Source organism: Sinohyriopsis cumingii, chromosome 17, assembly GCF_028554795.1.
Source record: "Sinohyriopsis cumingii isolate HCF-2022 chromosome 17, ASM2855479v2, whole genome shotgun sequence".
Classification (NCBI taxonomy): Eukaryota; Metazoa; Mollusca; class Bivalvia; order Unionida; family Unionidae; genus Sinohyriopsis; species Sinohyriopsis cumingii.
Genome location: NC_142977.1, coordinates 54,386,451 through 54,402,059, shown reverse-complemented (window position 1 = coordinate 54,402,059; position 15,609 = coordinate 54,386,451). Strand labels below are relative to the sequence as shown.

The 15,609-nt window shown below is 32.9% G+C and overlaps 1 protein-coding gene across 6 annotated transcripts in view; it reads left to right on the top strand.

Moving 5' to 3' along the window:
- The window catches only part of LOC149778776 (coiled-coil domain-containing protein 180-like), a 135,407-nt gene extending 124,754 nt beyond the window's left edge, over nucleotides 1-10,653 (top strand). For all 6 annotated transcript variants that reach the window (XM_089939537.1, XM_089939534.1, XM_089939539.1 and 3 more), the window contains 4 exons: nucleotides 37-148; nucleotides 2,533-2,649; nucleotides 3,550-3,677; nucleotides 9,234-10,653. In XM_089939537.1, the coding sequence (XP_089795663.1) occupies nucleotides 37-148; nucleotides 2,533-2,649; nucleotides 3,550-3,677; nucleotides 9,234-9,362 (486 nt within the window). In that variant the 3' untranslated portion in view covers nucleotides 9,363-10,653. The remainder of the gene's footprint in view (nucleotides 1-36; nucleotides 149-2,532; nucleotides 2,650-3,549; nucleotides 3,678-9,233) is intronic.
- The last annotated feature ends 4,956 nt before the right edge of the window (nucleotides 10,654-15,609 follow it).

Sequence of the window (15,609 nt, the reverse complement as noted above, 5' to 3'; positions counted from 1 at the left end):
AAAAAATTTTGTAAAACTTTTACATTGTCTTTCCAGGACACAGCAGTAGAGCAAGCTAAGGAATTTATGTCATCACTTTTGGAGCTGTCAAAGTCACAGCTAGGACAGTATGACAAGGTGCTGGTTGTTGATGATGTAGAGAAGGGCCGTAAGTAGTTTGAAGTTATTTTTCTTTTATGCTGTGTGTTCAGATATCAGTGCTTTGAGTTGGAATTGAGATATTAAATTTGACCAAAATAAATTGTCTTTACTCATCATGCTTTCATAAACAAATGATGAATTTTTCATGCCCATACTGCATGACCTAAGTAAAAGCTCACCTGCTCTTTCACATGAACTACATAGACCATGTTCAGTATGATAGCAGATTTTTGTCTCTGCTATTTTGTTTAAAATGCATACACCATGCTCTCTGTGGACATTATGTGAGAGCAGATCTTAGTCTATGCTGTTTTTAATGGACCATGCTGTCTGTGGACATTATATGATTGCAGATCTTAGTCTATGCTGTTTTGACTGGACCATACTCTGTGTGGACATTATATGATTGCAGATCTTAGTCTATGCTGTTTTGACTGGACCATACTCTGTGTGGACATTATATGATTGCAGATCTTAGTCTATGCTGTTTTGACTGGACCATACTCTGTGTGGACATTATATGATTGCAGATCTTAGTCTATGCTGTTTTGACTGGACCATGCTCTGTGTGGACATTATATGATTGCAGATCTTAGTCTATGCTGTTTTGACTGGACCATACTCTGTGTGGACATTATATGATTGCAGATCTTAGTCTATACTGTTTTGACTGGACCATACTCTGTGTGGACATTATATGATTGCAGATCTTAGTCTATGCTGTTTTGACTGGACCATACTCTATGTGGACATTATATGATTGCAGATCTTAGTCTATGCTGTTTTGACTGGACCATACTCTGTGTGGACATTATATGATTGCAGATCTTAGTCTATACTGTTTTGACTGGACCATGCTCTTTGTGGACATTATATGATTGCACATCTTAGTCTATGCTGTTTCGATTAGAATGCATTGACTGGTCTCTTTGTGGACATTATATGATTGCAGATCTTAGTCTATGCTGTTTTGACTGGACCATACTCTATGTGGACATTATATGATTGCAGATCTTAGTCTATGCTGTTTTGACTGGACCATACTCTGTGTGGACATTATATGATTGCAGATCTTAGTCTATACTGTTTTGACTGGACCATGCTCTTTGTGGACATTATATGATTGCACATCTTAGTCTATGCTGTTTCGATTAGAATGCATTGACTGGTCTCTTTGTGGACATTATATGATTGCAGATCTTAGTCTATGCTGTTTTGACTGGATCATACTCTGTGTGGACATTATATGATTGCAGATCTTAGTCTATGCTGTTTTGACTGGACCATACTCTGTGTGGACATTATATGATTGCAGATCTTAGTCTATGCTGTTTTGACTGGACCATACTCTATGTGGACATTATATGATTGCAGATCTTAGTCTATGCTGTTTTGACTGGACCATGCTCTGTGTGGACATTATATGATTGCAGATCTTAGTCTATGCTGTTTTGACTGGACCATACTCTGTGTGGACATTATATGATTGCACATCTTAGTCTATGCTGTTTTGACTGGACCATGCTCTGTGTGGACATTATATGATTGCAGATCTTAGTCTATGCTGTTTTGACTGGACCATACTCTGTGTGGACATTATATGATTGCAGATCTTAGTCTATGCTGTTTTGACTGGACCTTACTCTGTGTGGACATTATATGATTGCAGATCTTAGTCTATACTGTTTTGACTGGACCATACTCTGTGTGGACATTATATGATTGCAGATCTTAGTCTATGCTGTTTTGACTGGACCATACTCTGTGTGGACATTATGTGAGAGCAGATCTTAGTCTATGCTGTTTTGACTGGACCATACTGTATGTGGACATTATATGATTGCACATCTTAGTCTATGCTGTTTCGATTAGAATGCATTGACTGGTCTCTTTGTGGTCATTATATGATTGCATATCTTAGTTTATTCTGTTTCGATTAAAATGCATCGACCATGTTTTATGTGGACATCATATGATATTTTTTTCTTCAGAAGCATAGCCACAAACTAAAGTATCAATGAATTTTTTTCCAAAGCCACAAAAATCAAAACCCATATATTCATTCATGAATTCACATTATATGCTGAAAGTTATCGTTCATAATCATGCCACCTGAAGCATAAATTATTCTAATTTTCTTTGACTTCTTTTTCAATATAACAATTTGTTTTTATAAGGACAACATGAGTAAAAAACTGATATAGAGCATGTTTATAAGGTACACTAATAATCATGTATAAATCAAATCAGCTGTATTAACACATGTACTTAACAAGGCCATTTACCAATTGACTTGACAAGGCCATCCTTGCACTAAATATATAGAGGTTTATTTTTGCCAACAGAGTTGTCCAGTTTCATGCCCATTACAATCATTTCTCTTATTCATAGGTGTTGAGCCTACAAAGTATCCAACCAGCCAACTAATCCGGCGTAAAAATGCTGGAGAGCCTTTGGAAGATGATGAGGATAAAGATGCTGTCCCTCGTGGACAAAGCACTTGGTCTGGTGAGTCTTGACATTGTGAAAAGAAGGTCACAGTATCTTATCTGTAGTGGATTATATGCCTTCAGTTTTAGATCAACCACCACCTTAAATGCTGTAGTTGTAAGAAAAAGAATGTATTAGATAATTAGCAAGACAGGACCTGACTCATATCAATAGTTAAATTTGAAAAGCATGTCAGATTGATCTAGTTGCAATAAAAATCAATATTTCTACCTCAAGATGAATAAATGCAGAAAGTTGGCTAGTCACAGAATAAGGAGTATCTGAGTAATAACCCAGAAAGAAACCCCTTCTACATCAGAACCACATAATGTCCACATGACAATGTTTTTGCTTTTATAGTCAGCATAAATAACAAGTTTTCATATTAATTATTACTGAAACTTTGTAAGTGGAGTTTTATATCTATCAAATTACTATAAGACTCTGATTAAATATTACATACCATTTTTCTTTTGTTAGATACAATAATTTTCTATATTTTTTGTATGTTGATGTCTTTCAGTTGCTAATTCTTTCTACTCAAGAATGGAAGCCCAGTTTTCACAATCTTTGTACAGTGCATTTTAAAGTGATTGGATCAAATATTTTACATATTAATGCAATATTAAAGTTTGTTGTTTTTTAAGCAAGATTCGACGTATATCAAAGCTGCAGTTCAGATAACTTTTACAACTACCATAAATACTTCCTTATAATCCCAGCTTAAACTCTGATCTGCTATCACTTAATGCACCAGCTGATCAGGGTCAATGTTGTTTGTTCACTGATTACTCCCAAAAAAATAGATTTGACCCATATCTGCTGGCACATTATGCAATGACAGATCTGGGTCTGTGCAGTTTGCAGTTGGGGACAAATTGTAAACAAATATGTATGGTATTTATTTGTTACATTCAGGTATTCCAGCAAATGAATTAGTAGTAGGCCCTGTTCCCAGCAAAGTACAGTTGACCCCCTCAGTAACAACCCTCAAGACAACTTTAGGTCACAGTGCTACAACAGCTGCCAGGGACAAGTCATATCAGGTACATTTTCTTGCAGCTCTGTACATTTTATGTGATTTTGTCACTGCGTGTCATTTAGCTGCCAAACAACAGCATCTTTTTCTTTTACAGTCACACCTATTTTAGTGGTCACCTGCTCAAAACCGTTTCTTGCTTCCTTTGCATTTTACTTTATAAATGGCAAGCATATGGGGGTCACCCACACATTGCAGCCAGTGGTCACTATAAATTGGTCCCAGACTCATGTGTTGTTGTTCCTAATGGTCAAAAAATTCCTGATAGGTTTCACAGGAATTTATGTTTCAGAGGTTTGTTTGTTAGCTGTGTATTATCTTGTGAAACAATAGGTGAATGCAGTCTTTAACCATGTGAAAATTGCTCTAGCAAGATGACAGAAAATTCACAATGTCAGGAATGAGGAGTAAAGCCCTTATGTTGGAAGAGAAAATCAAAGTTACAAGGCAAGTTATCATGCACTATTATTTGAAGGCATACTTTTAATTATCAGTCCAAACATCAATGCTGTTTGCATGGCATTTCTTAAATAGATTACATCCACATTAGACGTAAACTGAACCCAATTTAGTCTCTACTTCATTGATTTTACACAAAAGCATTAGAATGAATCCCTCACTTGTTATGTTACTTTTTGTTGTTGTTGTTGTAGGGTTTAACGCCATTTTTCAGCACACGATAGGCTATACATGGCAGCCAGTATTATTGTTATGTTACAAGAACAAAAGTGACTAAATTGCTTCACTTGGTTTCTGTTGAGTGGACTCGAGTGACATACCTACCCATCTCTGTCTCAAAGTCTAGTGAGTTTTTAGTGAGCAAGGCATATTATTCAGTGATTTTGAAAAGGTAATAGTTTTTATTAATTCTTTAAATTTCTTATTTTTAATCAACTTTATCATGGACGTAAAGGGGAGTGGAGCACTCATGGTGCATGTTGAAAGGGGCTTTTATAGTAAGCAAATCAATTATTTGTTAAAATCTCCTATATGTTAATATATAGAAAAAAATTAAATTTACATGCTATGTTTTCCATTCAATTTACTATTATTTTTTTTTTACTGGTACACACATAATTGATTCTTTTGTAAATTAACATTTTTTATATTGTTTAACAGTAGTGACAGCACTGAAATTCAAAATCTATTTTTTTAATAAATGTTATGCCTTAAATGTTGAGAGTTCAATTTTCATTTTGTATTGGTTGATTAAACAACAAAATACAAACATATGGACTACTTTCTAAACATGATAATTAAGTTTCCCATCATTCCTCATTGCTTTCTTTACATTTTTCATCTTCTGATTGTTTAAGATGACTCTCCATATAGAAGCTATGTCTATAATGGTCAATTTTGGCCAGTCCTCAGGGTGACCACTATGTTCAAGTTTGACTCGACTTCACATTAATAGGTGAATAGCTATTTAACCATTTGGAACCATTGATTTGCCTGATGAATAAAATGTGTCTTTTGAACAGACAAGAATATATAATTTATCATTTGAACTTCATATTTTATGGGCTTCATGAAAAAATTAAATTTAAAATTTGATAAGACACAGGTGTTCATGCATATTGTGTAATTGATTTTCAATGATTAGACAGGTGTTCATGTATATTGTGTAATCGATTTTCAGTGACTAAACACAGGCATTTATGTATATTACAAATCAACTTGCTCAACTCCTGGGACAAACTCAATTTTGGTTTGGGCAAGCTAAAATTTGCAAAGCACTATCCCATGGCAAGTCCACAAAATTGAGAGAGTGATGCTAGATACAAGAACTTTTATTGAACATTGTTATCTGGGCAAAATACAGTAACTCTGTGAAAGCTAATTTACTGACAAGGGGTCCTGTTCAGTTCCTAATGCTTTATGTTCTGCAAGTTTTATACTCTGCAAACTCGCCACAATTTTTTGTGTGTGTTTATATGCAGTGCATTCTTCTGCATACTGGCTACAGTTTTTTCATCTGTTGTATGTGTCATTTCAATCTTGTATTTAGTGTCAAAGTCAGTCTTAACAGTTTCTCACTCAGAAGATATGACAATAAGAATATTTACTATTTAAAGCAAGTTTTGACAAATAGGGAATAAATATTTATAATTTAATTTATCAGTTACATTGTAATCATAATATTTGTATGTATCATGGATTTGCCAACTTTCTGGTTCTCAGTTAGCCTGGTCATTTTGCAGATGTTTTTCAAATATTGTTTTGATGCATGTTACCTTTTTTATCCTGGGTAGGTGTTAATTACTAAAAGTACAACTCATGAGATTTATTTGATTTGGTGTGTGTTGGGAAATAAAAGATATTTGTCTCCAATGATTAACAACCAGGAGGATTTCATTCAAAGCATGATTATGTTTTGAAAATGTAGTTCCTAGAGGCAGCATGTTATGATATGTTGTGTATGTAATAATTACAAGAGACTTGATACATACTGCTTGGCAAACAATTAAATGGACAATAATAAATGTTCTCAAATCACTCTCAAAAGTCAGATTCTCAAAATGTTGTTTTATGTCCTTGATTTGAAGGGACTATATGTTAATAGTCAAATAAAGGGCTAAATGACGCAAATTCTTGACGTGTGAGCAGAAATATATCATTAAAACAGTCATGCTCTCTTTCTCTCTGTACTTGTGCATATCTGATTTTTCTCTTCCAACTATGTCTGCAGTTGAACTCTTTTTAAGCTACATATCTGTCTATGAGTATTAGTTACATATGTGTTTGTAGATAACCTAAATTATTGCCATATGGTTTTAAGATGCTACCAGGGATAGAAAGGAAACAAAAAGTTCAATAAATGAAATGGAATTTCCTTAAAATATAGTTTGTCTTCTCATTTTACTCATGTTAAATATTATGACAATTTTACAAGGGCAAGTTCAATTTTCTAGTCATCTTGCCTTGATCAAGCTGACTTTATTAAATTTGTAAATTCCTGATATTGCATTCATGCATATTGTGTAATTGATTTTCAGTGATTAGACAGGTGTTCATGTATGTTGTGTAATTGATTTTCAGTGATTAGACAGGTGTTCATGTATGTTGTGTAATTGATTTTCAGTGATTAGACAGGTGTTCATGTATGTTGTGTAATTGATTTTCAATGATTAGACACAGGAATTTATGTATAGTGTGTAGTCAATTTTCAGTGAGTTGACACATGCATCATGTGTACTGTGTAATCGATTTTCAATGATTAGACACAGGTGTTATATATATTGTGTAATTGATTTTCAATGATTAGACACAGGTGTTATATATATTGTGTAATTGATTTTCAATTAGACATGGGTGTTATGTATATTGTGTAATTGATTTTCAATGATTAGACACAGGTGTTATATATATTGTGTAATTGATTTTCAGTTAGACATGGGTGTTATGTATATTGTGTAATTGATTTTCAATGATTAGACACAGGTGTTATATATATTGTGTAATTGATTTTCAATGATTAGACACAGGTGTTATATATATTGTGTAATTGATTTTCAATGATTAGACACAGGTGTTATATATATTGTGTAATTGATTTTCAATGATTAGACACAGGTGTTATATATATTGTGTAATTGATTTTCAATGATTAGACATGGGTGTTCATGTATATTGTGTAATTAATTTTCAATGATTAGACATGGGTGTTCATGTATGTTGTGTAATTGATTTTCAGTGATTAGACAGGTGTTCATATATGTTGTATAATTGATTTTCAATGATTAGACACAGGAATTTATGTATAGTGTGTAGTCAGTTTTCAGTGAGTTGACACATGCATCATGTATACTGTGTAATCGATTTTCAATGATTAGACACAGGTGTTATATATATTGTGTAATTGATTTTCAATGACTAGACACAGGTGTTATATATATTGTGTAATTGATTTTCAATGATTAGACACAGGTGTTATATATATTGTGTAATTGATTTTCAATGATTAGACATGGGTGTTATATATATTGTGTAATTGATATTCAATGATTAGACACAGGTGTTATATATATTGTGTAATTGATTTTCAATGATTAGACACAGGTGTTATATATATTGTGTAATTGATTTTCAATGATTAGACACAGGTGTTATATATATATTGTGTAATTGATTTTCAATGATTAGACATGGGTGTTCATGTATATTGTGTAATTAATTTTCAATGATTAGACATGGGTGTTCATGTATATTGTGTAATTAATTTTCAAAATTCATAACTTCATGAATCCTGTAAAAATTAACATTCAATTTTTATAAATTACAAATATGGTAAATAATGAATCTCATGAAATAAGTAAATGGAATTTTAGTTTAACCATGATGTACCAATATTGTCAAAGTACACACAAAGGATACATGAATCCAGAAGTAGTTCTGTTCTGGTGTTATGAACTTTTAATTAATCATTTTCCAACCCACATGATGTGATTTTAACCTATCTAAATGCTTGTGGTTTCTTAAAGTATTTGTAATTATTTGTAAGTAACTTATTTGTATTTATCACTCAAAGGTTAAGGATTAATCTTCATAAATTACAAAACATTTATCTAGCGGAGATAGGGTACTCATTTTGTTTCATTCTCTCACCAAACAAGTACAAACTTGAAACACAACATCAAAAAGAACTAGATGTATGTAACTGTGAATATATGTCCTAATCTTATAGTGAAAAATGGTCAAGTGTAAAGCCTGAACCAGATTTATGAATCCTACCCATGTATTTTCTAACTTTTTGAACTATTAACTCCAGTTCATGCTGAAAACCTTAAGATCTGGTGTGATAATTTGAAGTAGAAAACTCCTATCACTGTATGAAAGCTTATCCATTTCATTATCATTCCAATTACCCTGTTAATTATCTACCAACTATTCAGTTCATTATTGTACCAACTACCCAGTTAAATACCATTCCAACTACCCAGTTAATTATCATATCATCTACCCCATTAATTATCTTTCCAACTACCCAGTTAATTATTGTATAAACTACCCAGTTAATTATCATACAAACTACCCAGTTAGTTATCATACCAACTACCTACTTAGTTATCATTCAACTAACCCAGTTAATTACTGTACCAACTACCCAGTTAATTATCATTCCAATGCCCAGCTAATTATTGTATCAACTACCCATTCAGACTACCAAGTTAATAAATGTACCAACTACCCAGTTAATTATTGTACCAGCTACCCATTCTGACTACCCAGTTAATTATCATACCAACTACCCAGTTATTTATTGTACCAACTACCCAGTTAATTATCATACCAACTACCCAGTTAATTATACCAATTACCCAGTTCATTATCATTCAACTATCCAGGTAATTATCATACCAACTACCCAATTAATTATTGTACCAACTACCCAGTTAATTATTGTACCAACTATCCAGTTAATTATCATACCAACTACCCAGTTAATTATCAATCCATTACCCAGTTAATTATCATACCATCTACCCTGTTTATTATTGTACCAATTACCCCGTTAATTGTAACTAACTACTTACAAACAAACTCTACATTCTAATGCTTTCAGGACTACAAAAGACAATTTGAGGCAACATTACAGATGATAGAAGAAGAAAAGCAGCATCTTGTTGTGGCTGAACAGCGATGGCTAGATAGTTGGAACACCTCTGTCCAGAAAGTTAAGGATTTATATTGAGATAGGAAACTTTGCAATATTACTGCTATGTATATAGAATAACATAATAGATGCTTTTTAGGAATCCTATAAGGAGAATTTCTTTATAATAATTTGCACAATGATTCAGAATGCTATGAGGAAGATTAAATTCAAATTTTCAAATTGGTCACACCTACCTTGCTTACAACATGTAGGTGGCCTTGTTTTGTAGAAGTTCCATGATCACTTAAAACTTTAGTCAGACTGGTTTTGTTAGTCAAGTATAACACAAAGTTGATTTAAATAAACACTATTGAATGAAATGATATTACACTCGAAAAATTCATCTTGGTATTGAGAAAAATTAGGTAAAATGAATGAATATACCTCTACTTAAAACTGGCATATTAAAATTAAAGGTTTCCATTTTTCTCAGTTTTGTACAAGTATAAAAATGTAATTTGCTGGTACTGCCAATATATGTTAGCGTCCTCAAAATGCCATTCTTGGGGTACATGCTGTATAAAATCACTTTTAAGTTAAGCCCAATTGTAGACAACATAGACCCTGATCTTTTTTGCATAATACTGAACAGGCCTATGTTGTTTTTGTTCTATCGATTACTGCTAACAAACTGCATAGACTCATATCTGCTGGTGCATTTTGGGACATCAAATGTGCAGTTTGCAGCTGGACTTTACTAATAAGTGAGTATATATGGTATTTGCCCCAAGATGGGCATTGTAAGGACACGTAAACATTGTCTGTGGTATTTGCCCCAAGAATGGCATTGTAAGGACACTTAAACATTGTCTTTAGGATAGAATTATCCCTGTTTGGCCATGGTTACTATTATTTTAAGTGAAAATCTGGGTTCATTTAACATAAACCAAATATAAACACAATAGTTTTAGACCCATATCTGAATTTGAGGTAAATATATTTAATGGTGAAAATGTAAAAAAATAATTTCCATCTAAGTTGGTTTTACTTGTATGTTGTCATTATTTCTGCAGATGAGATGTAACATCAGTATCAGAATTTTAGTTGCTTTATCATGTTACGTTTAATAAACTGAATAATATCTCGATAAAACATATATTTTAAATAGTATCTTTATGGGTATTAAAGATATATATATATATATATATATATATATATATATATATATATATATATATATATATATATATATATATATATATATATAGTTTGTGTGTATATATAATATAATGTATATTGAAATTTCTTCTAACTGTAAAAGATGCTGTGATAATGAACTTGTTTTTCTCTCTATGAATTTTAAAGATGAAATAAATGTTTGAAACAGTACTGGGTTTGTTTATATAATTGAACTTTATAACAATTTTCTCAGTATCTTCCATGAATTATGGTTTCTTTCCGTGAATTATACAGTTTCCTTCAGTGAATTATAGTTTCCTTTCTGATTGAGTGTATGAATTGTAGTGAATATGTTGGTTCCTTCATTTAGTTAATATCACTTATCTGAATATGTGGATATAGTGAGAAAAATAACAAAGGTAAAACTAGAGACATTTTAGCCATCTAGCAACATCCAGACTGGATTCAGTCAGGCTAGCATTTAATGCTAGACTAACAATCCAGGTGTATTGGCTACTGGTTATTGGTACTAGGTAACAATCCAAGTGTATTGGCTACTGGTTATTGGTTCTAGGTAACAGTCCAAGTGTATTGGCTACTGGTTATTGGTACTAGGTAACAATCCAAGTGTATTGGCTACTGGCTATTGGTACTAGGTAACAATCCAGGTGTATTGGCTACTGGTTATTGGTTCTAGGTAACAGTCCAAGTGTATTGGCTACTGGTTATTGGTTCTAGGTAACAGTCCAAGTGTATTGGCTACTGGTTATTGGTTCTAGGTAACAGTCCAAGTGTATTGGCTACTGGTTATTGGTTCTAGGTAACAGTCCAAGTGTATTGGCTACTGGTTATTGGTTCTAGGTAACAGTCCAAGTGTATTGGCTACTGGTTATTGGTTCTAGGTAACAGTCCAAGTGTATTGGCTACTGGTTATTGGTACTAGGTAACAGTCCAAGTGTATTGGCTACTGGTTATTGGTTTTAGGTAACAGTCCAAGTGTATTGGCTACTGGCTGTTGGTACTAGGTAAATATCCAAATGCATGGGCTACTAGTGAGTGGTAATAGGTAACAACAGTACAACTGTATGGGCTACTAGTGAGTGGGACTAGGTAACTATCCAACTGTATGGGCTACTAGTCAATGGTAATAGGTAACAATTCAACTATATGGGCTATTAGTGAGAGGTAATAGGTAAATATTCAACTGTATGGGCTACTAGTGAGTGGTACTAGGTAATAACAATCCAACTATAACAACAGTCCAACTGTATGGACTACTAGTGAGTGGTAATTGGTTTCAATAGTCAAAGTGTATGGACTACTAGTAAGTGGTACTAAGTAATGATCCAACTGTAGGAGTTACTAGTGGGTGGTACTAGATAACAAAAGCCAAAGTGTGTTAGCTTTGCCATGTGCAATGCTGGCAAGTTTTGTTTCACTCACAGAAGAGTGTTTGCCAATTGATTTGTAAAGGGAGGCATACAGAATCATGAAAATCTACCTTGAACGTTAGTTTCCTGAAGTGTATATAAACCTATTTATTCAACTCTTTTGACTAAATATACATTTTCTTAAGGCAAGTTATGCTTATTTGTTAATTTATGACGAGTATGATTCAAAATTGGAAAAATTAAATGCAGTGCCATCTAAAAGAAAGTCTGTATTTTTTCCACCGTCTTCAAAAGTTGTAAATATGGTGGATGGGTTACTTGGAATAGCCAACAGTGCACTAATAATGACAGTCTTCCTGTGTGCAGTAGTGATGAAGACTCCTGAAAATATTCCAAATTTGACAAGTGGGCAAGACATAAATAATATAATACTACCTGTTAAAATTGTTCTTTTATTAAAAAGAAATTTTAATGTACGACCAAAAAAGTTAACAAAATAAAAACACTCTTGAAGCAATTAAAAGCATCTGTGAAAAACAGAAATATAGAAATCTGTAGTTGAATATACACGAACATAACCTTTTCTCTTTCCAAAATAGGTAGACTAGTGAACACTGCAAAACGTACAATGTGTTTTTAAAAAAAAACTATTATCACATTTCTCCTGTCTTTCGGCAATAAATGCAAAAAACCCTTTGAAGTAAATACATTTAAGTCCATGTCTTACTCAGCAACTTAATATCCCAAAGTCACCAAAAATGCAAATATAATTATTTTACCCATATATTTATATCTATTATAAATTTGTTAATTCAGCAGGTACTATGCCAATCTTTTACTGGTATTCCTTTAAGTGCTTTTGCATCATGTGTGTGTGTGTGTGTGTGTATATATATATATATATATATATTTAAAAAAGTAAATTTTTAAGTAAATTATGTTTCACTGAGAATACTTACCCAATCACATTAGTTTAGGAATATTAGATGCTACTTTGTGAATCCAGCCATACTTAAAGACAAAATTTGTCTTTTTCTGTCTATTTCAATAGACAAAGGGCAATAACTCTTGGATTGTTGGAGGATAATGTTATCATGTACACCAGTTATTATGTACTTTTGAGAGAGTGATGTATGTAAGGTGAAGTTGTTTGCATTTAAAACATGCACAATGGAGAGAATGTTGGCATACCTATATGCTACATTCATATAATGTGGATGATATTTCTTTGGATATTGTACTTTTGGAAATTGTACATGATCTAAGCACACTGCTAACTAAAATGACTGCTCCCTTGTGCTAAAAAATCAGCCTGAATTAGTCTAAAGTACACTTTCTATGAATTTTGCCAGACTAGACAATACCAGCTTCTGAAAGTGCAATGAATGAATTACCAAATATATAAAATGTAAAAAAAGTTATCAACTCTTTTTTTATACAATTTACCTCTGAAGTTCGGGAAGTGAAAATGACCAAGTGGAGCTAGCACTTTTTTGAAAGGTGCACATCTGGAGTGAGGCCAAGCTGTATACTCTATAACCCATATTACACCCGTCAATCATACACCAAAATAAAGGGAATTAAAGGTTCTTTGAATTATACCTAAGATACACAAGGTCTTTTTTAAATAGCCAGTATAACCAGTGAGGAAAGCCGGGGAAATTCTTTTTCTTTAAAATTCTAACCCTTATGCAAAATGCGAAACTGTAGAGTGCCACCACAGCAGAGAAGCTAAAACTACTGACACCTGGTGGTGCCAAGGGGAGGCAATGGGCAAGATTTATTGCCCTTTTGTCTACTGAAATAGACAGGAAAAGACAATTTTTGTCATTTAGTACAGCTGGATTTATGAGGTAGCAGGCTAATATTACTAATATAATGTGATTGGGGGAATATATTTAATGGAGAAACAAAATTCCAAGAATATGATTGGTCAATTTTAGAAGTATAAAAGTTTTGTATTTCAGATAAATACAAGCATCATGAATTCGTAAATCTTTTGGATGATTTAAGTTATGCTCTGTTCTCAACCATCTTAAGGAACCTGAAGTTAAATCATTATTATATGTAAATGACAGTGGGGTGTAAGATCTTCAACAAGGCCATAACAAAATCATGTGATTGGCAAGTAAGGTGTAAGTAAGTCACATGACAGCTGGAAATATATAAACATTAAAAAGAAAATGACATGATCTATGTTTCAAAAGGTGAAATGCAAATATCTAATTCATGATCCAAATGAAATTTATGAAATGATTTAATAACTAAAAAATAATTAGCTACTGTGTATCTTATTTATTGGTGGGAATTATCTATCAAAAGCAGGATCAGTTTTAATTAAATATGGCTCATTTATCAGTCATTTGGAAATCGGGGTCTTCCTTGCCCCAAGGAAGGTAACTGCTACAAGCAGCATACTGTTTGTAAATAATACTTTGGCTAGCCAATAACAGCAGCCATGAGATTATTATGTGTATTATTTCAAGAAATAACTTTACTTAAGGTTTATGAGATAATAAATTCAATACATATAAGAGACATTTGGTATGTTAAAACCATCAACTTGGGGTGTACAAGGCTCAAGACAGTTACAAAATTCTCTAATGCTTGTGTGTGTGTATATGATTTGGATTTTTAACATAGCTTTAGCAATTTTTCAGTCATATTGTTACGATGTCTGCAGTGTGGCAGTTTGTAGTGATGTCTAGCACTGGGGCATCATGCCGCAGACAATAACCACTTAATGCTAAGCACCAAGCGAGGCAGCTGTTAGTATCATTTTTGTAAGTCTTTGGTATGACTTGGCTGGGGATCAAACCCATGACCTCCCGCATCCGAGGCAGATGCCCTAACAACTAGGCCACCAGAGCGGTACTCTAATGCTTGACAGCTAATGTAATTAATAACACCTGCAATCCTAAACATAGGAGTATTTGCCAGACCTGACTGGTATATGAGCTCAAATTACTGTTGGTTAACTTGACATGTCTGACACTAGGCACAAGGCGCCCATAATTATCCCATGCAGTGTCTGGTCATTATGTTGTTCCCCCAATTCTTTAAACAATCTAAAGCCACAAAGCACAATGTAAAGGGCACATGAAAAATTATTTCCTGGACTGATATAAAAAAATTATATATGAATGTTTACCACAGGGTCTGTACTACACACATTACATCAGACCCTAATAACACAAGCCTTTTAACTATACTGTGTGCAGTTTGTGAGCACATATATATGAACTCTAAAGCCAACCTATCCTCTAATTAAGAAGAAAAATAATACTAGCAACAAAAACTAAATTTTATTATCAAACTCCAATACTTGTTTGAGGACCTGAACAAATACAAATTTATTATCCCAACTTGGCCAGAAATCCCTTTCAAGATAGTATAAACGTCTGCTTGTTATAAATTAATAATTAACTTTTGAAACAGTAGAGTGGCATAAAATGCTCTTATTGGCCAAATTGAATGTTATAGTTGTTGAAAGAAAAAAAAATCATTTGCACAAATAAACAGTTTGGAAGAAAGCTTGTGATTCATTCAAGGATAACACAAAAACTGAAGAAAAAGTAAAACTGGATCAGAAAATGACCCATTTTCTGGTACATGTAAGAATAAAGTAAATTAAATTTTGTAAATATCTGGTTGACATGTCAATTTTAAAAAAAAAAAGAGCCATTAAAATGTAAGAAACTAACAACAAAAGGTGCAAAATGATATTTAACTAGCCTCAGCACTGTTGGCATTCAATGTGTCTTGTTGAAGGT